Source organism: Capra hircus, chromosome 6 (assembly GCF_001704415.2).
Source record: "Capra hircus breed San Clemente chromosome 6, ASM170441v1, whole genome shotgun sequence".
In the NCBI taxonomy this organism is placed as follows: Eukaryota; Metazoa; Chordata; class Mammalia; order Artiodactyla; family Bovidae; genus Capra; species Capra hircus.
Window position 1 is genome coordinate 11,069,719 of NC_030813.1, and position 24,689 is coordinate 11,094,407.

The window sequence follows — 24,689 nt, forward strand, 5'->3', positions numbered from 1 at the left end:
TCTACTTCTCAGGTGTATTATTTCTACCTGTAATTTCCATCATTTGCAGTGGAGTATACTTGCATTCTAAGATAGTACTTGCTGTAATGAATAAGGGGGAAAGCAGCAGAATTAATGTCCAGACTCCAGTAAAATTTGTTAGGATCCAGACAACCAATTATATGAGAAAAATCTTCCTCCCTTTCCACCACAGTGAAGACAATAAAGGAAATATGAGATTGCCTAATGACAGCAAGTGGGAAATTTCTAGGTATATTATCAGTGTCCCTTGCTGACCTGTAGTCCAAAAAGTGAAAAAGGTAAATTGCATGGGGATAATAAACTAATTAGTAGATGAATGTATTCCAGGTGAACAAAGATACTATCTAACATGTCAGGGATTTTAAATGCCAAATTACATTTAGCTAGATAGTTTGGGATTTCATAGAATAATTACAGAGCAGATCTACACATGGATGTCTGTTTTTGTGCCAGCAGGCAGGCAGGAGATAGCTCTAAGTTTTAATCACAGAGTCTCTTCTGTGCAGCTGCAGCTGAATGTCAAGTTACCCTTAGTCTAAAGCTCAACACTAAGCCTTATAGAATTATGTCTAGGCAGAGATTTCCTTAAACAGTTCTTGCTTAAGCATTGTACTTTCTCATTCAGGTTTGAAATCTCCTCCTGCATGATTCTTAAAAAGATACAGATTCCATTGTCACAATATTTCCTGCTTTTTATTTGTCTCTTACTTTACACTAAAAATCACATTTAATTTTTGAAGTAAACTAATATTTACAGTAATCCAAGAGTTTGCTGCTGCTTCTTAAAGTAAGGCAAGCTAGATCCTGATATTCTTTGTTGTTGTTAAGTTGCTCTGTCTTGTGTGTGACTCTTTGTGACTCCTTGGACTGTAGCATACTAGGCTTCCCTGTCCTTCAGTCTCTCCTGGAGTTTGCTCAAACTCATGCCATTCTTAAAAGTTTTAATTCATAAATTGTTTGGTTTCCCCTATGGACACTGATTTCAAATCAGATTCTTTGAGAACAAAAACTTCAGCACATTTAGGAATTCTTGGTTTCACATTTGCCTCTGGTTGCTCTATCGCTGTTTTCTAAGCAGAATTCACAGTGGACTCATTCCTATTATGCACCTCTTAAAAAGCACCTACATAGGTGTATGTGACAGATAATATCACATACTCACTATAATGCACAACTATTTCTTATCTTTTTCTGGTTTTCTCAGTTCTCCTGTGAGTTCCTTTGTTTGCAAGGGGTTCATAAATCTAAGCCCTCTGTACTCACATAAAAATATTCAAAACTTCTGTTTGTTATTTGCCAACAAGCGGGCAAGAGATAAGGAGATGGGGGAAATCCAGATCCGTGTAAACTGCTGGACTTCTTTCTTTCCATCTTTCATTACATGTTTCTCATTTTCTCATTGAATGAAGTAGCCGATGGTATCTAAGAGTAAGAGAAATAAATTTTTCCTATCAAAAATGTTTAGTTCTACCAAAAAAATACATGGTAAAGAGCAAAACTATAAACACAAAAAAGGTTTGTAATACTTTACAAGTTAGACAATACCCAATAGTATACAACCTGCTCTCTTTTTTAGAGTTCACAACCTGATTGCTTACGTCACAAATATTTTATTTCTTTTGATCAAGAACTGGCAGTGTGAAATCTTCACACAAAGTGGAGAAAACCCACAGGAAAACAGTAAAGTGCTATCAGGAAGTGTTTTCTGCATCTGTCTAAAGAGCTCCTCAGTGAATCCAGGGACTCATCTCTGTGTTCTGAAGAACTTGATGGACATTTAGTTGTTTGTCTGATTCCAAGAACGAAATAGGAGATCTGCTGGAGCAATACTTCTCTACTACACAGGACAGTGAACAAGCCCCCCGTGAAGCCATGCCTGCCTTTATTTATCACCCTGTAAATATCTTTCTCATTGCTAATGGCTCAGTGATCTCTCCTATCTGGCCTCATGCTTTCTTAAGCTATATTCCACTGTCCAGCCACATAAATCCTCTGCTCCTGCTGAAACGGTGTGCTCACTGTCTTAGTATGCTGGGGCTGCCAAAACAAAATGCCACAGACCAGTGGCTTCATCAGCAGTTACCTTGTCACAGCTCTGGAGGCTAGAAGGCCATGGTCCTGAGACCTCGCTCCTTACCTTGCAGACAGGTCCTGCCATGATCTTTGTTCTGTGCTCACGCATCCTTGATATCACTTTCTTCTTATAATAATACGAGTTAAATTGTCTTGGGGCCAATACTGGGCTTCCCAGGTGGCTCAGTGGTTAAAGAATCCATCTGCTAATGCAAGACCCACAGGAGACACAGGTTCAGCCCCTGGGTGGAGAAGATCCCCTGGAGGAGGAAATGGCTACCCACACCAGGATTCCAGATTGAATAATATTATTGCCTGAATAATCTCATGGACAGAGGAGCCTGGCAGACTACAGTCCATGGGATTGCAGAGAGTCAGACACGACTGAACTTGCAGACACAGGGTCAGTACTAAAGGCTACACTTTAATGTAATCACTTCTTTAAAGCCTCTGTCTTTAAAAACAGTCATGTTTTGACATATTGGGGGTGAGGGCTTCAGCAAATGAATTTTAGGGGAACACAATCAGCTCATAAGTTGCTTTTCTCCTATGTTTCCCATTTTCATGCTTTTCTTCCTATACAGAGTGAAATAATACTAAATGCTTTCTTCTGAAGTTGGTCAAAATTTGCTTACAGTCAAAGTCTAATTGAAGTTCCACCCATTTTTCAAATTCTTCCTGGACCATGGAACACACTGAAGACCTCCTCTCTGTTTTCAAAGCAAATGTGTTCATCCAACTGCCTTGTAACTTAAAATATTTAAATTAAAGGGAAAGCAATCTTCTAAACTCTGCAAGAATTCATGCAATTTGAAATTCTCTTTGTGCTCTTAATAAGATTATTATTTTAAATAATAACTTTGCATTGCTTGTTTTTGTGACATTTTACTTTCCTTCTCTGTTAACATTTTCATTGGATTATATTTTCTTTCTGCATAATAATAGTTAATGGTTCCAGGTACGTATAACTTCAGATACTTAAGTAAAACTAGGAGAGATGTTAGAAGTGTTCTATAGTCTCTTTTTACATCTGTTATTTCCCTATTAAATGATGATCTCATGAAAATATAAGTATTATATGTTAATAATAATTTTATTAAGAGCACAAAGAGAATTCAAATTGCATGAGTACTGGCACAGTTTAAAAGGCTGCTTTTCCTTTAATTTAAATATTTTAAGTAGCCACATATTGATCAAGCAATTCTTCACTTATTTCTTCACAATTTTCTAAATCTCAGTATGGATATTTAAAGTAAAAAATATTTTGGGCTCACTTTCTAGAAAACTCAATGGAAATTCTATTTTACTTGTAATAACCTTATGCATTTGCTTAGCATGCAACACAGATCCCATTATTGAAATTTAGAAATTTCTGACTCAGTATGTATAAAATTGTTTGATCAATATATGGTGGCTTAAAATATTTAAACTAAAGGAAAAACAACTTTTCAAATTTGCAAGCACTCATTCAGTTTGAAAACTATCTCTTTATGCCCTTGATTTATAAATTTGTATAGCCAAAAAAAGATGAATTGTACTGCATTTTATTTTTGCAACTTTAAACACATTATTAGTAGAATTGTTATCCATTTTATTCATTAATATAAATGTATGCTTTAATAAATGATCACTTTTAATATACAAACAACTAGTTAGTGAAACTATGCTTCAAAATGAGTGGGCTATGAAAATATATTAGGTTTTCATGCCCTGTTTTTAGCTATTTACATTTCAGTTGAATGTCTTCTTCAAAGTTTATGAATCTTAACACATGACCTAAATTCAACTCATAGACATGTTTTGTTTGGGAGGAATGTTGTTCACTATTATTTTAAAATGTAAATACATTATCAAAATGTATAGGAAGTTTTAAAAAGTATTATGGCTATCTACTAGAAAGTAGAGAGCAAAGAATTCGCTTTTCAGTTCAATACTGATGCCACCACCCCTGATTGTCTTGAATGTGAATTCGAGCTTTCTATCATTTGCATCTTTTGTTTTGCTTTTATAAATCCAAACTATTTTATTATACTTTAACTACTGCCATAAGTTCTTCTGAGTGTGTGATTCCTATCCTTCTTATACCAGGAACTATGCAGAATCCAGGGTAAAGAAATGTATAAAAATGATTTCCCTGCTCCAAATGTGCTCACTATCGAGTGGGGAAATAATTAATTAAAATATAATAAATAGGCATATAAAGCCATATTCAAAATGCTGTGGGAACATAAAAGAGAGAAAAAACTTTCATTCAGATCTTGCCTCTTTGGCCTTTCATTGAAGAAATATTACAAAGGAAACATTTATCTCATGTCAGATGTGCTGAAATAAAGACACATGGTATCTATACAAGTACCAAATTAAATCACAGGGACAATTTTCAGGCACATAAATTACTCTGGTTCAGGAGCAAAAGGATCATTAATATGAAAAGTGTTGAATTCAGAGACAATTTGTCATTATTAAAATTAGTGTTCTGTCAATCCAAAAATCTCTGTTTCAGCAATCCTTTTGTGTTACTGCAGCTGTTGACTGAGTTACCAGATCCAAGTGTTCCAGGAGGTCCAACAGTGAGTGTATTATACTGTTAAATCTACAGTAGCAGACTGTGGTCTGTAATGGTAGCCTGACAGAGGATGATACATGTTAAACACTCAGATCTCAAAGAACCACTGTAACACATAACCGCACATGGAGCTGTTTGGGTACTGAGAAGTGGACACATGACAGGGATGTTTCTGTTCACAATGCTATTCATGTATTTAAAAGTATAGCCTGCTGTTGTGCAGATCAGATTTTGACAGCTTGGAAATTATAGAACATTTTGCTAGTTTAATAAAAAGACTGAGGCCAGCAAAACCCATAGTTATATCAATACCCAACAGAGAATGGAAAACAGAAAAATGGTAGACAGAGGTTAAAAAAAATGGTGAAATGGAAAGATACAAATTTTTCTTTGTATGTGATCACTGCAAAACCACAAAGGTCACAAGTCACTGAGATGATTTTCACCACAGTAGGGTCAGCCCCAAACCAAACTCATTTTAGCTACCTGGCTTATATTAGTCAAAATTTTAGTACCCCTCTCTTTAAATATCTTAATATGTATTTTGATATTGTTTGTCCATCATGAGTTTCAGTTGAGGAGTTATTATGATACTCTTCATTCAGCATCAGATGGAGAACCATTCATATCCTTCCCTTTGTTGTCTTCAGTAAAAAACAACAAAGGCAAAAAAACACCAAAAAACCAAACAACAGATACTTTTAAATGAGAAACAATACATCTTGAAAGTTCATTTAAATCATTATTATAAATGGATATAGATTTAACCCATATTAAAAAAAAGTTTTAACATACATATAAGCATTTCCTCTGTTGAAATATATAGATAAGGTAATTTTAAAGATACTATATCACTAGGAACTATTAGAGAACCATATTGGACAACATATGATTACATAAGTTTCTTGAGAACTCTCACATGTGCTACATTGAACCCTACTTCCAACAAGGTAGAGGATTCTGTAGGAGTATCTTAACCTGAATCCATAACTCTCTAGCTACTTTTAGTTATAAGAACATTATAAATATTTTAAGTTGAAAATTGTGATTTTCAACCCAAAGTTTTTTCTGTCTCCCAACGTTGGCTGCATCTGCTTGTCTCCCCAGTAGCTTGAAGATGGTATGTGTGTGCATACATGTCTACATATGGATGTGCAAGGGAATGTATTAATATCTGAGGGCATATGTGCATCAGTGCACATGAGTGTATGAAGAGCATATGTGTGAGTGTGCAGAGTCTGGGGTCTCTTTTTGGCAGTGTGTGTACTCTTAATCCTTGAAAGCCTTCCTGTTCTGGAGCCAAGTTTTCTAAAATAAATGTAGTACTCTAGCTTTCTTTGTTTCATGTCAGCATGACATAACTTTCTCCATCCTTTTACTTTTAACTTAGTTGAGTCATATTTAAAGTGGGTTACTTGTAGACAGCATACAGTTGAGTCTTGGTTTTTTAATCCACTCTTGTAATATCTTTCTTTTAATTGGTGGATTTAAAATATCTACCATTAGAGCAATTATTGATAGTTGGATTAGTACCTATCATGTTATAATTCTACTTGCTGTATTTCCTCTTGCCCCCTACCCTTTCTGTTTTGGCCTTTGCTGGTTTTAACTGAACATTTTAAATTACCCCATTTTATTTTCTCCTTTAGTGTGTCAAATATACCTCATTTTAAAAGATTTTCAGTGGTGGCTCTAGATTTTGAAAAATACATTTTCAACTAACCTGAGACTACATTGAAATAATGCTGTTCTGCTTCATATGCAGTTCAGGTGACTTGTACCAGAGTATTCCCATTCTTTCTTCCCATTCCTTATGATGTTCTGTAGCTATAAGGTGAGTAGTTTAAAGTATAAAAATATACTTTAAAGTTTGAATATGTGGTTAATTATAGAAAGCACATTGAGATAATGTCAGTCTCTGTCTGCCAATCATTACTAAGAAATCCCTTGTCCCACTTTGTTTCCATCCCATTAATTTAGCAAGTCCCCAATTCTGGAATAATTTAACTGCCTGCTCCCTTCAGATCTAAAACTGACAAAATGTTAAAGAATATCATACAGCTTGAAGTCTCTATGAATTGATGTGATCTCAACAGGACCCTCAGAGCAACCACAGCAAGAGACTGTGCTTTCCTTTAAACTTTCTGTCTGGTTCTCTATTACCACTGTTTTAAGCTTTTGTTTCTCTTAATCTCTTCTTCTATTTATTCCTTTTGGTAAAATTGTTTCAGTATCCATCAAGTTACTTAGCCCAGAAAACTAAATGTCATCTTTGATTACTTCTTTGTTTCACTTTTCACATATAATCAAACAGGTCATTAGAGATTCATTATTTTTTTCCTGTCTTTATAGAGGTATAATTGACATATAATATCATGTAAGTTTAAGATGTACAACAAGGTGATTTGATGCACGTACATCACAAAATGATTACCACAGTAAGGTTATCATCATGATTTTGAATAATTATCATGTGGTGTGTGTATAGTAAGAGCAATTATGGTTTACTCTCTTGGCAAATTTTGAGTATATACTAGAGTATATAATACAGTATTTTTAGCTATAATCACCATGCTGTACATTAGATCCTCAGAATCTATTCCTCTTATAGCTGGAAATTTATACACTTTGACCAACATCTCCCCATTTCTCCTATCTCAGAGCCCCTGGTAACCAACATTTTACTCCTTGTTACTATGAATTTGGCTTTTTTAGATTCCAGATATAAGTGATATCACATGATACTTGATTTCCTTTGTTTGCCTTATTTCCCTAAGCAGAAGGCTCTCAAAGTCTATTTATAGTGTCTCAAATGAAAGGATGTCCTCCTTTCTCGTGGCTGAATAATATTCCATGATCTCCACATCTTTGGGAATAGTTATGGGAAGATTATTGTGATTCTTTGGCATTTTCTTGGACATGGGGTAGCTCCTCTTGGTTGATGCCCCTGACCTTGGATGTGGGGTAGCTCCTCTCGGCAAGCAAAGATGGGCTCAATAAAGGACAGAAATGGTGTGGACCTAACAGAAGCAGAAAATAGTAAGAAGAGATGGCAAGAATACACAGAGGAACTGTACAAAAAAAGATCTTAACTACCAAGATAATCACGATGGTGTGATCACTCACCTAGAGCCAGACATCCTGGAATGTGAAGTCAAGTGGGCCTTAGGAAGAATCACTACAAACAAAGCTAGTGGAGGTGATGGAATTCTAGTTGTGCTATTTCAAATCCTAAAAGACGATGCTGAGAAAGTGCTGCACTCAATATGCCAGCAAATTTGGAAAACTCAGCAGGGGCCACAGGACTGGAAAAGGTCAGTTTTCATTCCAATTCCAAAGAAAGGCAACGCCGAAGAATGCTCAAAGTATCGCACAATTGCACTCATCTCACACGCTAGTAAAGTAATGCTCAAAATTCTCCAAGCCAGGCTTCAGCAATAGTGAACCGTGAACTCCCAGATGTTCAAGCTCGTTTTAGCAAAGGCAGAGGAACCAGAGATCAAATTGCCAGCATTCACTGGATCATGGAAAAAGCAAGAGAGTTTCAGAGAAACATCTATTTCTGCTTTATTAACTATGCCAAAGCTTTTGACTGTGTCGATCCCTATAAACTGTAGCACACTCTTCAAGAAATGGAAGACCAGACCACCTGACCTGCCTTTTGAGAAACCTGTATGCAGGACAGGAAGCAACAGTTAGAACTAGACATGAAACAATAGACTTGTTCCAAATTGGGAAAGGAGTATGTCAAGGGTGTATATTGTCACCCTGCTTATTTAACTTATATGCAGAGTACATCATGAGAAATTCTGGACTGGATGAAGCACAAGCTGGAATCAAGATTGCTGGGAGAAATATCAATAACCTCAGATATGCAGATGACACCAGCCTTATGGCAGAAAGTGAAGAGGAACTAAAGAGCCTCTTGATGAAAGTGAAAGAAGAGAGTGAAAAAGTTGGCTTAAAGCTCAACATTCAGAAAACTAAGATCATGGCATCTGGTCCCATCACTTCATGGCAAGTAGATGAGAAAACAGTGAAAACAGTGGCTGACTTTAATTTTGGGGGCTCCAAAATCACTGCAGATGGTGATTCCAGCCATGAAATTAAAAGATGCTTACTCCTTGGAAATTTATGACCAACCTAGACAGCATATTGAAAAGCAGAAACATTACTTTGCCAACAAAGGTCCATCTTGTCAAGGCTATGTTTTTTCCAGTAGTCATGTATGGATGTGAGAGTTGGACTATAAAGAAAGCTGAGCACCAAAGAATTGATGCTTTTGAACTGTGGTGTTGGAGAAGACTCTTGAGGGTCCCTTGAACTGCCAGGAGATCCAACCAGTCCATCCTAAAGGAAATCAGTCCTGGGTGTTTATTGGACGGACTGATGTTGGAGCTGAAACTCCAATACTTTGGCCACGTGACCCGAAGAGCTGACTCACTTGAAAAAACCCTGATGCTGGGAAAGATTGAAGGCAGGAGGAGAAGGGGACGACAGAAGATGAGATGGTTAGATGGCATCATCGACTCAATGGACATGAGTTTGTGTAGACTCTGGGAGTTGGTGATGGACAGGGCGGCCTGGCATGCTGGGATTCATGGGGGTGCAAAGAGTCTGACATGACTGAGCGATTACACTGAACTGAACTTGGTGTTTTCTTGATTTTTTATATTCCTTAAAATCTTGCATCTCTGCCTTCACATTTCAAGTAACAATCACCTCCTCTAGTCTTTAGTAACTGACTTTAGGAGAGAAATACCTTCTGCCAGTCCTGAAAGGAACTCTGAATCTTTCTCAGTTCTTCTATAAATACGTTTGCTTCACAGTCTTCTCTTTTGAGAGAGTTCTTAGTTTTATTTCTTCTCTGAATCCAGCAACGAACTAGGCTGGGCTCCAAGACTCTCCCTTTTGCTTTCCCCGAGGTGGAGCTAAAGCTCAAATTTGTAGCCTCTCAGAGGCCTGCAGAGTTGGCCTGCTTTCCTGTGCGTGCTCACTATTAGTCTCAGGAGCACCACTGCGAGCCCGCCTGCAGAGTTGACCTGGTTTACTGAACATGCTCAATAGCTGTCTGGGGAACACGTACTGAAGACCCTTCACAGGGTAAACGTGTGTGTGGGTGAGCCGTGCACAGCTCTGAGGTTTCCTGTGGCCCACTTGAAGGAATCTGCAGACAGCCATGCCCAGAGGCTTCTGGATGGGCTTCTTGATGGAATGAGAAGCAGTTCTCATTGAAGGAACTACAACCCTTCAATGCCTCCAAAAGTGTTATCTGCCCCTCTTCCAGCTTGTTCCCATCCACCAGTCGTTCAGCTCATGACTCAGGACTCTGGATGGGTTGGAAGACATGAGGACTCTTTGGGAGCATCCTGCACAACTTGGGAAACTGGGTGTTCCCTCACAAGCTTTCACTTGCCCTCTCAGGAGAAATCGTGGCTTGAGAAAAATGTGTCTTGGCAGTGAACTGTGCTGTCCTGGGGGAAAGGTGATATGGAGTAAACTTGAACTCTTTCTTTGATCCTCTCCAGTGCATCCAAACTCTTTTTTTCTTCCACTGGAATCTGGACTTCCTCAAGGGCTCTATCTTCAGTGGGTGATTGTCCAAGATGGTGTTCTCCGGGGACCCCTGAACTGAATCCAAGAGGAGCTGGACTCAGTTCATAGGCCACTGTAGGGGTCACAGCGGGGACCGAAGTCTGTATACCCATTACCCTACCCACGGGTGGGATAGACTCCCTACAGTTCCCTTGGAAATGGTCCTGGATCCCACAGCTTCCTCAAAGGCACTTTGGTCATTGCTTTTGTTGCTGTTGTTTAGTCGCTCAGTCATCTTTGCAGCCCCATAGCCTGCAGTGCACCAGGCTTCTCTGTCCTTCTCTATCTCCCAGAGTTTGCTCAGATTCATGTACATGGAGTCAGTGATGCTATTTTACCATCTTATCCTCTGCCGCCCCCTTTTTCTTTTGCCTTTGATCTCTCCCAACATTAGGATCTTTTCCAATGAGTCAATTCTTTAAGTCAGGTGGTCCATGAATATATGTCAAATTGTTATTGTTTGAAGGTGAGACATAAATGAGGGACATATTCATTCACATTGCTGACATCACTCCTCAAGACTGATTATCTTAACACCACTGTTGAATTTGTACCATTTCCCATGGCTACTGGCCAGGTCATCATTATCTCTCAATCATTTGACTAGAAAAAACCTCCTCAATGACTTCTGACCTCCAATCTTCACCCCTTTTCAAAACAAAGTCAGAATATACTTCCTAAAATGCGTATCTGACTATACTTCACCCCTGTTCAAAATTTGCCAGTGTTTCTCCATCATTCTTGGAGTTGAAACTCAAACCCTTCAAGAACTTAAAAGATCTGTATGGACTGGTCTTTTCCTTTCTCTTGCTACCTTGTATGGGCTACACTGCATTTTTAGTTTCTTGAATGTAAACTTTCACCAGCTGTCATGCACACGTTTCTTTCTTCTGGCACGTGGGTCTCGTGTCTCCCACTCCTACCCCAACCCATTCTCTTACATGAGTGGTCCTAACTCATCACTTTCCAGATTTTTAACTCCAAGCTTCTTTTTTTTAAAAATTTTCTAAAGTCCTTTAAGGTGTTTTTTTTTTTAATGTGAACCACTTTTTTTTTTAATTTGTTACAATATTGCTTCTGTTTTAAGTTTCAGGGATTGAACCCGCACCCCCTACGTTGGAAGGTGAAGTCACCACTGCACAGCCAAGGAAGATCCCTCCTACAAGTCTTAGATCAGTGCCCAGCTCCCTGCATCTGTGTGACGTCATAGAGTAGGGAATTGCTACATCACATTGTATTATAATCTGCTATGTTCTTTACTATATCGCCACTTAACCCTCAACTCTTCTAGGCAAAAACTATTTATAGTTTATTAATAATTGTATCTCCAGTCCCTAATGGACTGACACTTAGTAGGCAACTAATATTTAATAAATTAAAATATTAATAAATATTTAATAAATAAATAAAAAATCAATTGGTTGACTGAAGAAATAAAAATTATTTCTTTTCCCCCTTGAAAACTGTTGAACTCTGAGGCTATTAGCGCAGCTTACACTGGTCACTAAAAGACATGTTTCCTCCTCCCAAGGGCTGAATTGGCCATGATTATTCCTGGGGTTATGAATTTGCACTTTCATGACTTTTACATAGCATCATTGAAGCATGGCTGGAAAGGAGATTCGATCTTTTGAAAAGAGAGTAATGCTAAGTAGCTCAGATGGGAAGCAGCGTCGGTTGTTTGTCTCCCTTCATGTAAAAATGGTACGTCTTTGTTCAGAATCAAGGCACGCTAAAAGGCAATTATAGCAACATCTAAAACCTGGATTCTGACTTGACTATTAAAGCAAGACAAAACACAAATATATTCAATAGCGATATGGTTGTGAGCATGTGTTGCCTTTTAATGACTTAGGCCTCTATTAATGCACAAGAAAAATGGAGAGTACAGCTCCTGCTCACTGAAATAGAGCCGACGCCCGCTGTTCTCTGTTAGGACAGTTGCCCTCTTCCCAGCGGCTTTGACGAAGTCACAGCCCAACTTCTTCATTTAGGAAGATCAGTGTTTATACTTTAGTTGGTCTTGAATCAAAATAGTTCTGATTTGTTAATAACTCACTAACCAAATATTATGACTGAAAAACTGGGACACTGGTAAATAAGCAGATGCAGAATGGAACTTCTGTTGCATTAGGCTGATAAATGGAAATGGAACAAATAAAAAATGTAATTTAGCAATTCATTATCTCCTATTAAATACCAGCTGTTTTCAGGGATTTAGGATAGGGTGTTTTGTGTTTCCCCTCACGTTTGGAGAATATGGGGAATAACTGGAAAGCAATGAAGTTATTTCACATTTTCTACTAGCAAAAGTAGTATATGACATACCAAGGACTCATTTGTTTATTCAATAAATATTTGTTGTGCACCTAGTATTCCCTGACATCTTGCAAACCCAGAGTAGCGTGTATGAACTCAGAGAGCTTACATTTAAAATGGGAGTGAGGGAGCAAGAAGCAACCAAACAGATACATAATGTCAAGTGGTGACTGCCTTGAAGGACAAGAGTAGAGGTCTAGGGGTACTCTGATTTAGGTACGTAAAGGGAGCAAAGCAGACATCAACTCACAGCATTACTTCCCTCGAGTACTGTCTGTCTATGAAATCTCATTGCACTTTGTGAAATAAAACAAAAGATTACATTTAACAATCTTGTCCTATATTGAATCTTAACTGCAGCTGTCAGAAGTGATTCTGGGGGATAAAACTTACATTTATTAAGAAATTGCATGAAGACTACAAAAGCGCTTCATATGTTGGGTATCAAACAGTGATTTTTCCTCTGGTGTAAATATATCCAACATTTTCTGCTTTGACTCGAAATCACAGTAACTGTCATAAGCATGATATATGCAGTTATTTCAGCAAATCAAAGAAACACCAACTTTGCTTACAAAAGATATGACCTCTGAGATGTATATCAACTAATTAAAAACTATATTTGATATGTTAACTACTCCATAGTTACCTTAATTGAATATGCATAATGGTAATACATTTTATAAAACTGTAATTTATTGTTTCCATTTATAGTAGAAAATTCTGAGATTCAGAGATATTAATCTATATGGTAGGGCAGAGACAGTCCTTAAACCCAGGAATTTTGGTTCCATATTTCATATTGGTACTGTCCCACTGTGTGCAAACCAAACTGATGTGAATTATAACAGCAACCCAAAATTCTTTATGTTTTCTGGCTTAGGCCATAAAGACTCCCAGGATAATCTGTTAATTATTATTTCTTTAAAAAAAAAAAAACTGTTTGATTAGCATTATTTTCTTCATCAAGCCTGCTCCAAATTAAAAACAAAGGTTTAGTTTTTTACATACCCAGGAAAAGTCTTCCATATTATAACAGTCAAGGGTGTGGGATGTTAAAGCATCAGCTGAGAGCAGTAATTAATTATAAACGCCTGTGGCGACGCTCATCTTACATGAAACCACACTGAAAGTCACTGGGAACGAAAGAGCTCCCTCTGCTTAGAGAAGCAGGCTGAGTGGTTGAATCAATAGCTGGAGTGTACTCAGTAGAGATTTAAAGACGTGAACTAAATCATTCCTACATTTTTCCCGTCCATCTGCCCTAGAGATGGTGAAATATGCTTGACTCTGGACCTTTCTTTGCTTCTCTTTCTTCCTTTTACGCTCTTCCTTCCTGCCATCCTGCCTTCTTCCTTCCTTCCGCCCTCCCTCCCTTCCTTCTTTCCTTTCTTTGTTTTTTTCTTCTTGTTCTTGTCCTCTTTTTCTTTCTCCTTCTAAAACCAGTTTTAGAGAAAGACATTTTGAATGGTCTTTTGAAATCAATGTTTCTTTAATATTGAAAGTTTGGAGTTACTTTCAATTTCTAGAACATATTTCTATTAAGAAATATGCTAATCTTTCCATATGAAATAGCAATTTCTGTCTTCACTGTGTATTATTTTAAAATGTTCAGAGTCAATAATCAGTTGAAATTGTATATGTGTAGTGATATAAATATTGAAGTAGTGACCTATTTCTTTCACTTCTAAAAACATTTAATACATAAATCAAATTTTATGTTGGATCAATTCTAGGAAAAGTTTACAAAGAAATGTTAGTTTTGACCTAATGTTGTTACAAATAAAATCTATCAGATAATTAAAATGATAGAAGGAGAAAAAAGCAGATAAACTTGTTTCCAAAGTCTCTGGCAGAAGCTTGGGTGTGAGCACTGATTCTGAATTCACATACCCAACTTTGAGCAATGATTTGCTGGGATTCCATCTATAATCTCAGAGAGAACACTCAAACCCTTTAATCTTCATGAACCTTTCCTCTAAAACAGGGTGAGTTCTTAGTACTTAATCAATACAACAAAAATGAACATAAAGCCGCATGGCAAAGTTATATAAATAAATTAATATTATGATTCAACAGCATCATGTGTTAAAAAAATCAATCATTGATCAAATTTCAATATATGATATTTAAAAAAAAATAAAGTGGTATAATTCAATAGTGAATTCCAAGCTAATGATGGGCTTTTAGACTGAGTGTCAGAGTAATATAACTGTGTTAGATTTGGGCAAGTGTTCCTTACTTTTGGCATCTGAAAACACAGACATATGCATATACCAAGTAATTAGTTGCCCAGGACTGAAAAGGTAGTATTGGGGTGCCTCTAATTATAATACAAGAATTATATCATAAGTGCTTAAAGCTGGTAATGTTGGTATAGTGCTTAAAACTTGGTAATGAGTGCTTAAAACTTGGCAATGTTAAGCATAGTTTAATTCTTAGTATCTCTTGGTGGTTCCAGCCTATGTTCAGAACAAAAAGACATAAGATCTCCTTTTATAGGAAAATATGAGTACAATGCCAAAGCCCATCAGAGGAACCATCAGAGATGCCTTCCCCTATATTCCATCTATCTTCACATTTTATGAGAACTAAAAGCCTAATCAATTATTTAACGACCTAATGGACATATTTTTAAACACAATGAACTCTTTCTGGAGAGCAGCACACTGACAGGGCCACAGAGGCAAAAATGGAAACTAACTGCTAACATTTAATGTTTATCTGTGCTGTGGCATGAAGACAGGGCTAGCTGCCTTAAAACAGGGTACATTTCTTCTTGCTCTGCGAAGTTATTGTATCATCCTGCATTTGTTATAATACTGTGCTTTTCCTATGAACCAGGTATCTGACAACTCTGTGAACGATTGCATTTCTAGAGGCACTATAAGGCACAGAATTGATATCCAAATATTTCAAGAGTACTTTAAATAAGAATATATGCTGTAAAAATGATTTTAAATTCCAATTTAAGTGACTACGCTTGATTTTCTGGTTATGGATATTAGCATCCATACAATTTACGGTGCCATTGTGTTTGTCATACAAGTAGGAAAAGCCAGAAAACTGTTCTGGTATTGGCAGTCTGCAAATATTTTTGCTCAATTTAGAGAAGGTTGACGCTTCATTTTCTGGGTAAAATAAAGCCTTTCCCCCTCCCCGCCCTTTTTTTCCCTTATCCTCTCTACTTAATAAGACAGGCAAAATAAAATGATATACAAAACAATTGCATGACTTGGAGCTAAAGACTCAGAAGAGCAGTCACTTGCCCATATTTACAGAATAATATTTTGTTTGTCACTGCAACAGGCTGTGCTTTTATCCACATTTAAATATTAGCCTTCCCATGGCTCAGCAGGGGAAGAATTCACCTGCAATTCAGGAGACACAGATTTGATCCCTGGATTCAGGGTAAGATCCCCTGGAGGAGGAAATGACAGCCCCCTTCAGTATTCTTGCCTGGGAAATCCCATGGAAGGAGAACCCCAGGGGTTACAGTCCAGATGGTCACAGAATCAGACACAACTGAGCACGTGCGTGATGAAAAGAAAGGTTATTCTTTAGAGTCCCATTATTTTTATCCAATTCCGTTACCAACATTTATACATCACTTTATTTAAAACCTCCTCTTTCTTTGAACAGTAGATACCGCCTTCAATGGATTATTCCGCAGGTCATGATTTTCTTAAATTTGGTTGGTGTGTATTGCACCTGACATCGAGAAACTCAGTTTTATGTTTTTAATGAATAATTAGACTATGAGAGTACCTTCCAGCTTGATTTTAATTTTTACGACAGATTAAAGGAAGAATTTAGATTTCCTTCATGTTTGGTTATGATAGAGTTGAGAGTGTGGAGAGTGAGGGAGAGACATACGTCTCAGAGACAATGACAAGGGGGAGGCAGCCCAGAGGCCAGCGTGGTGACAGAAGCCTGGCGTCAGTGACCAGGAAGACTTGCCAACAGGGGGCCTACTGACATTAACATTGGATATCTTATTCTTAAACTCATCCATTGAACATGATATCTATGAAGGTAAAGCACTGCTTGTCTGAATCCATGCAAATCTCTGAGCTGAAGTGTTTCCAGATCCAGTGGGTTTGCATTTGTAAACCATTTGCAGCATGTATCACAGTCATACCTTTTCTAGATGATGCTTTGGGAAGTATTGGGCAAAAGTAGTTTTACTATATCCTTAAGGAAATAACAATCAGAATAAAAGCACTGGATAAGTGGAGGAACATATTGTTTAGTTGCAAAGTCGTGTTTGACTCCCCATGGACTATAGTCCTCCAGGCTGCTCTGTCCATGGGATTTCCCAGGCAAAAATACTGGAGTGCATTGCCATCTCCTTCTCCAGGGGATCTTCCTGACCCAGGGATCAAACTCACATCCCCTGCATTGGCAGGCAGATTCTTTACCACTGAACCATCAGGGAAGCCTGTGGTGAACATATATTGTGTAAAAAATAGTAGCAATATATTATGTCTGTAAAAAATTATTTACAGTATTTTATACTGCATTTCTTTTGACTTTCCTTATTTATGCTTCTAACAACATCCAGTCTTAATTTGTCTTACTCTTCCTCCATGCTCTGAGTAGTTTTTTTTTTTTTTTTTTAATAAACAAGACGTGGCCAGAAATCCTAAAACTAAAATGTTCTGTCTGCACAATAGGCACTTTGAGCAACTCATATATGCACAGTTAAGCTGTACTTACAGATTTTTTCTTCTTAAAGTGCAGTCAATTGACCATGTACCAGCACTAATTTATTTCTAACCAGTAAAACATGTACGCATGCAGCCCGGTACACAGCTATTGCTTGTTGTGGCCAGGTTGCTCGCCTTTTTTCTCAGCAATGGGACGTTTAAATGCAGAGGCGTGCCTCAGCTTAGAACCACACAATGTCTGCAGACTGCTTTGTTCTAAATGTGGATTTTCCATTTGCCTTGCATCCGTGTTTTACTTCCTTCAGAAAGCACAGCTTGTTCTCCTAAGGAAATTCTCGATTAATGACAAAATTAGTAGGCCACAAAATCTTTTAAGAGCATTATGGCAATGCCCACTCTATAGTACATATCTGCTCATGATATAAAAATAATTTTTACCATATTCTCCAAGTAGTATTTTTTATTTATGATTTCGTCAGATTTTAGACAATGACAGGTGCCTTAAAATTCTATCTTAAAATAACAGTGCTAGAGGGCAGGTGGTAGATTTCTAGGACCTTATAATATTTCTTCAGACATTTGCCTGCAGCCTGCCTGGTTTTTCATAATAATTTCAGTCCTGAGGAACTATAATTATCCTGGAGAATTCTACTTATACTGTCTTATTTCTTAATTACAGTAGTGACATAAGATAAATGTACACTTATTGGGATCAAATGCAGGTTATTTTGTGGTGATTACAAAGACGTTTTCATGACAGCAATTGCAATTATATGGTTATCAACTAGTGATACTATGTTATGTTCTAAAAAGTCTATAATTAAGTCCTGCCAAGAGGGCACTTTCTATTTGGAAAAAAAAAAAAATTGAGCTTAAATGTGAGAGAGAGTTTGACCAATGTAAAGACCCTGTATCTGTTCAAATGATTCCACATGAATCTCAAGATCATTGTATCAACTAACATTTGAGGGATTTAATTTAAATTTCTATCTAAACAAGCTTTGTAAAGAATATTCTTTAAAATGGTTTTTCTCTCTTTTGACCTTTAAAATAAAAAGCTTTGAATACACCCTGCGGGCTGGGTGGGGGGCAGGTGGAAATTGACTGGAAATATGATAGGTGTGATACTGCTTTCAAAGATAAATTTGTAGCCTATCTGCAAAATTATTTTCAAATACTATAAGTTGTTGCCTTCAAAATAATCATGTGAGTCCAAAAATAATTTATGTTCTGTCATTCTGAGTTAAAAAAGAAAATCTTTATGTTGCCAAGATAATACCTAGATTTTCTACTTTCTTCTATAGAAGTATTCATATCCTTGGTCTTCTATTTTCAGAAAGGCAAAAGTAAAGCAATGATGGATGTCAAACTCTATGCATGAAACTGTTTAGGTGAAGGTTTGGGGTATATCGTATACCAGCTTTGCCTAGGTTTTAAATTCTGCTCTGCCATTGAATGTGGGACCTGAACAAATTATTTAACTATGCCTCAGTTTCTTCATCTGTTGAAGGGGACAATAACCATACCTGCTTTATAAGACTGTGGTGAGGACTTAATCATTTCATACATGCAAAGGGCTTAGAGTTATGCCTAACGCATAGTAAGTGCTATATACTTGATGGTGATATTTTATGTAATTCAGGATTTTGAGGGGAATAGTCCAAGTTCTCCCACTCTCCTCCCTACCTTCAGCCATGGTGAGGAGTATCTTCAACCAGCTTAGTGGGCTGTCCTCAGAAGATCCTTTTCAGCCTTTTAGTAAAGCGCATTCCTTGAATCTGATACCTTTAACTTACAGCTTATACTACCTTACCAGAGTGCTTTTTTCTTAATTCTTGTGCAAGCTAAAGCTCTATTTTTTCTAGTTTTATTGAGATATGATTGCCATACTGCACTGTTTAAGTTCAAGGTGTATAGCACAATCACTTGACTTTACATACATTATGAAATGATTACCACAATAATTTTAGTGACTATCCATTATTTTATACAGATACAAAATTAAATTAGAAAAGAAATATTTTCTCCTCATGATGAGAACTTAGAATTTACTCTGTTTACAAGTTTCATGCATAATATACAGAAGTGTTAATTGTATTTATCATGATGTACGTTATATCCTTTGTAGTTATTGATCTTGTAACTGGAAGTTTATACCTTTTGACTACCTTCATCCAATCCCTCCTCCCTCTTCCCACCCCCTCGCCTCTGGTTGCCACAAATCTGATCTCTTTTTCCATGAGTTTTTATATTTGTTTGCTTGTTTTTGACATACAATTGATGTACCACACTATCTTGGTTTCTGGTATACAACATAGCGATTCATTATTGCTATACATTTTTAAATGACCACCACAATATGTCTAGCTACCATCTACCACCATACAAAGGTATTACATACTTATTGACTATATTCCCCACACTGCACATTTCATCCCCATGAGTCATTGATTTTGAAGCTAGAAGTCTGTACCTTCTAATCTCCCTCACTTGTTTCTCTCCTCCCCTGAGCCCCCTTATCTCTGGCAACCTCCTGTTTGTTTTGTGTTTCTGTAACTCTTGTTTCTGTTTTGTTCTGTTATTCATTTGTTTTGTGTTTTAGATTCCACATGTAAGTGAAATCATACAGCATGTGTCTTTCTCTGTCTGACTTATTTCAGTCAATATAATACCCTCTAAGTCCATCCATATCACAAATGGCAAGATTTCATTCCTTTTATGGCTAAGTAATATTCCATAATATATATGTGTTCCCATATATATACATATATATATATAGCATCTTCTTTATCCATTCATCTAGTGATCGGCATTCAGGTTGCTTCCATATCTTGGCTATTATAGATAATACTGCAAAAAAGATAGGTATGCATGTATCTTTTCTAACTTGTGCTTTCATTTTCTTCATATACATACCCCAGAGTAGAATTGCTGAATTATGGTAGTTATCTTTTTAATTTTTTGAAGAACCTCCATACTGTTTCTCACAGTAGCTGCACCAATTTACATTCCTAGCAATAGAGCATGAGGATTCCCTTTTCTCCACATCCTATCCAACACTTGTTATTTATTGTATTTTTTTATAATAGTCACTCTGACAGGTTTGAGATGACATCTTCCTGTGGTTTTATTTGCGTGTCCCTAATAATGATGTAAAGCATTCTTTCATGTGCTTCTTGGCTATCTATAAGTCTTCCTCCAAATAACGTGTCTATTTAGACCGGCTGTCCATTTTTTAAGTGGGTTGTTAGGACTTTTGTGGTGTTTTGTTGTTGTTGTTGTGTGAATTCTTCATATACTTTAGATCAGTCAGTTCAGTTCACGCGTGCAGTTGTCTCCAACTCTTTGTGACCTCATGGACTGCAGCATGCCAGGCTTCACTGTCCATCGACTCCCAGAGCTTGCTCAAACTCATGTTCATCAAGCCGGTGATGCCAACCAACCATCTCACCTTCTGTAGTCCCTTCCTCTGTTTACCTTCAATCTTTCCCAGCATCAGGGTCTTTCTAACGAGTCAGCTCTTTGCATCAGGTGCCAAACTATTGGAGCTTCAGCTTCAACATCAGTCCTTCCAAAGTATATTCAGAACTGATTTCCTTTAGAATTGACTAGTTGGATCTCCTTGCTGTCCAAGGGACTCTAAAGAGTCTTCCCAACACCGTAGTTCAAAAGCATTAATTCTTCAGTACTCAGCTTTCTTTATGGTCCAACTCTCACATCCATACATGACTACTGGAAAAATCATAGCTTCATCTAGATGGACCTTTGTCAGCAAAGTAATAACTCTGCTTTTTAATATGCTGTCCAGGTTGGTCATAGCTTTTCTTCCAAGGAGTAAGCATCTTTTAATTTCATGGCTGCAGTCATTACCTGCAATGATTTTGGACCCCAAAAATGTAAAGTCACTCACTGTTTCCATTGTTTCCCAATCTATTTACCAGGAAGTGATGGGACTAGATCCTATGATCTTAGTTTTTTGAATGATGAGTTTCAAGGCAGCTTTTTTACTTTTCTCTTTCATTTTCATCAAGAGGCACTTTAGTTCTTCTTTGCTTTCTGCCATAAGGGTAGTGTCATCTGCATTTCTCAGGTTATTGGTATTTCTCCGGGCAATCTTGATTCCAGCTTGTGCTTCATCAGGCCCAACATTTCGCATGATGTAGTCTGCATATAAGCTGCAAGGTGACAATACACAGGTTTGACGTTCTCCTTTTTCAATTTGGAGCCAGTCTATTGTTCCATGTCCTGTTCTAACTGTTGCTTCTTGACCTGAATACAGATTTCTCAGGAGGCAGGTAATGTGGTCTGGTATTCTCATCTCTTGAAGAAATTTCCACAGTTTGTTGTGATCTAGACAGTCAAAGGCTATGACATAGTCAGTGAAGCAGAAGTAGATGTTTTTCTGAAATTATCTTGGTTTTTCTATGATGCAACGAATGTTGGCAATTTGATCTCTGATTCCTCCGCCTTTTGTAAATACAGCTCAAACATCTGGAAGCTCTCAGTTCATTGAAGTCTAGCTTGGAGAATTTTGAGCATTATTTTGCCTGCGTGTGGGATGAGTGCAATTGTGCGGTACTTTGAACAGTTTTTGGCATTGCCTTTCCTTAGGATTGGAATGAAAACTGACCTTTTCCAGTCCTGTGGCCACTGCTGAGTTTTCCAAATTTGCTGGCACAATGAGTGCGACACTTTATCTTTTGAGTGCAAATTTTCTGGCATATTGAGTGTAACAGCATCATCTCTTAGAATTTGAAATAGCTCAACTGGAATTCCATTCCCTCCGCTAGCTTTGTTTGTAGTGACCTTCCTAAGGCCCATTAGATTTCACATTCCAGGATGTCTGGCTCTAGCTGAGTGATCACACCATCATGGTCATCTTGGTCATGAAGATCTTTTTTGTATAGTTCTTCTGTGTATTCTTGCCACCTCTTCTTAATATCAGTTGAAAAGGACATCTTTTTTGGTGTTAATTCTAGAAAGTCTTGTAGGTCTTCACTGAACCATTCAACTTCAACTTCTTTGGCATTAGTGATTGGGAAATAGACATGGATTACTATGATACTGAATGGTTTGCCTTGGAAACAAACAGAGATCATTCTGTTGTTTTTGAGATTGCACCCAAGTACTGCATTTTGGACTCTTGTTGACTATGAGGGCTAATCCATTTCTTCTACGGGATTCTTGTCCACAGTAGTAAATATAATGATCATCTGAATTAAATTCACCCATTTTGGTTGATTTTAGTTCACTGATTCCTGAAATGTTGATGTTCACTCTTACCATCTCCTGTTTGACCACTTCCAATTTGCCTTGATTCATGGACATAATATTCCGGGTTCCTATGCAATATTGTTCTTTACAGCATCAGACTTTACTTCCATCATCAGTCACATCCACAACTAGGCTTTGCTTTGGCTTTGGCTCAGCCTCTTAATTCTTTCTGGAGCTGTTTCTCCAATGGCATATTGGCACCTACCAACCTGGGGAGTTCATCTTACAGGGTCATCTTTTTGCCTCTCCATACTGTTCATGGGGTTCTCAAGGAAAGAATGCTGAAGTGGTTTGCCATTCCCTTCTCCAGTGGGCCACATTTTATCAGACCCCTCCATCACGACCCATCAGTCTTGGGTGGTCCCACATGGCATGGCTCATAGTTTCATTGAGTTAGATAGTAACTCATATTTTAGATAGTAACCCAATAAAGCTCTACTATTTTTAAGGTGAAAGATGTCTTCCTTACATGATATTACTCTTACTTTTCTCATGAAGTTAATGAAATAATTGTATTAGTTGTTCCAATATATATATGTAAATAGTAAATAATAAAATGTATTTTTAAAATGCTTATATGTGTATATGAGGTTGAGGAACAAGTACAAGCATTGTCTATGGTAGAAAATGTTGAGCTCCCTTTTTAATGAGTTGCATTTGTAATTTCCTCAGTTTAGACCAAGATTATGCAAGTTCTCTTTTATTTGGTATTATTTTTTTCATTCCAGCTGCAATCCTTGATGAGTTGTATATAAGATTATATTTTTAATCACATTCAAATTTTTGTTGCTCTCTCAAGAGCAATCAATCTAGATTTTTACTTTTTCCTAGACTCTGATCCACAATACCCAATTCTACAATATATTTAAAGTTAATCCTGAGGAAGGAAAAGTTATAAAAAAGTAATAAATGTGGAAGAGTAGTTGGCTAAAGGCAATAAGTGGCTGTGCAAACATTAACAGTTTCTTTATTGCAGTAAAAATTCCTCATTAGACCACAAAAAGACAAGTTTTCTTAAGTTTGATTTCATTTCAACCCATATACATACATAGACTAAAAGTTCTGAAACAACTGTTTAATTTTAAAACTGGTATGATTTTGGTTCTTTGCTAGTCTGGAAGTTATTAGATTATTGAATTTGATAATGTTGATTCCACAATGGGGAAAAAGCTAATATGTAAAGTAACGCTATACTTTTAATGAACAATGAGGTTGGCCTATCCCAATTTCAATTTTTATTCTTAGAGTGAGTTTAAGAGTGACTTTGAAATAGAAATCAGATGTGTGACTTTCTACCAATATTAGTCTTTGCAAACTGCCATAACAAGACATCACAGACTGGGTGGTTTAAACAACATACATTTACTTTATCAGTTTTTGAGGTTACAAGTCCATGATGGAGGTGCCAGAAAATTCAGTTTCTTCCTGACTTGAAGACAGCCATTTTCGGGCTGTGTTCCCAATTGGCCTCTCCTCTGTGCATTGCAGAAGGGAGGGAGAGAAAGGGAGAGCCAGAGAGAAAAGGAGAGAGAGGAGGAATGCACTGTGGTATCTGTTTTCTTATAAGGCAACCAGACCGTCAAGTTAGGATCCTTATGACTTCATTTAAGCTGAATTACCTCCCTAAAGAACCTACCTCTGAATACAGTCACATTGGGAGTTACAATTTCAACGTGTGAATGTGGAGGGCAGGACTACAGTTCAGTCCCTAACGCCACCTAAAATGATAATTGTGCTTCTCATAAAATTCCACGTTTAGGTGAAGTTCTTCTTCGAGCTTCTGTGCCACTTTTTAGCATATGCATATGATATTTCTGGTCACTTTTATTTTTCAGATCAGCATTTTCATGACCCATTTGTCAAACTATGGGAATGACCGCCTAGGGTTGTACACCTTTGTGAACCTGGCCAACTTCGTTCAGAGCTGGACCAACCTGAAATTGCAAACTCTGCCTCCGGTGCAACTAGCGCACAAGTACTTTGAGCTCTTCCCTGAGCAAAGAGATCCTCTCTGGCAGGTAACACTGAACATTCTCTCCTGGGGTGAAAGAGAAAAAACTAGCAATTTGTGAGCACTGAATTGATGTTGGCAACTCTGCTGGAAATACTATAGCTGGCATTTAACACCAACTTCTTTTTTATCCAGTAGTTGTATTCTCTTCAATAATGCT

General features: G+C 37.3%; 1 protein-coding gene across 2 annotated transcripts in view; it reads left to right on the forward strand.

The window, feature by feature from the left end:
• Positions 1–24,689, forward strand: part of LOC102174373 (N-deacetylase and N-sulfotransferase 4) — a 327,386-nt gene that overhangs the window by 258,489 nt on the left and 44,208 nt on the right. For both annotated transcript variants that reach the window (XM_005681282.3, XM_018049933.1), the window contains one exon: positions 24,354–24,536. In XM_005681282.3, coding sequence (XP_005681339.2) covers positions 24,354–24,536 — 183 coding nt within the window. The remainder of the gene's footprint in view (positions 1–24,353; positions 24,537–24,689) is intronic.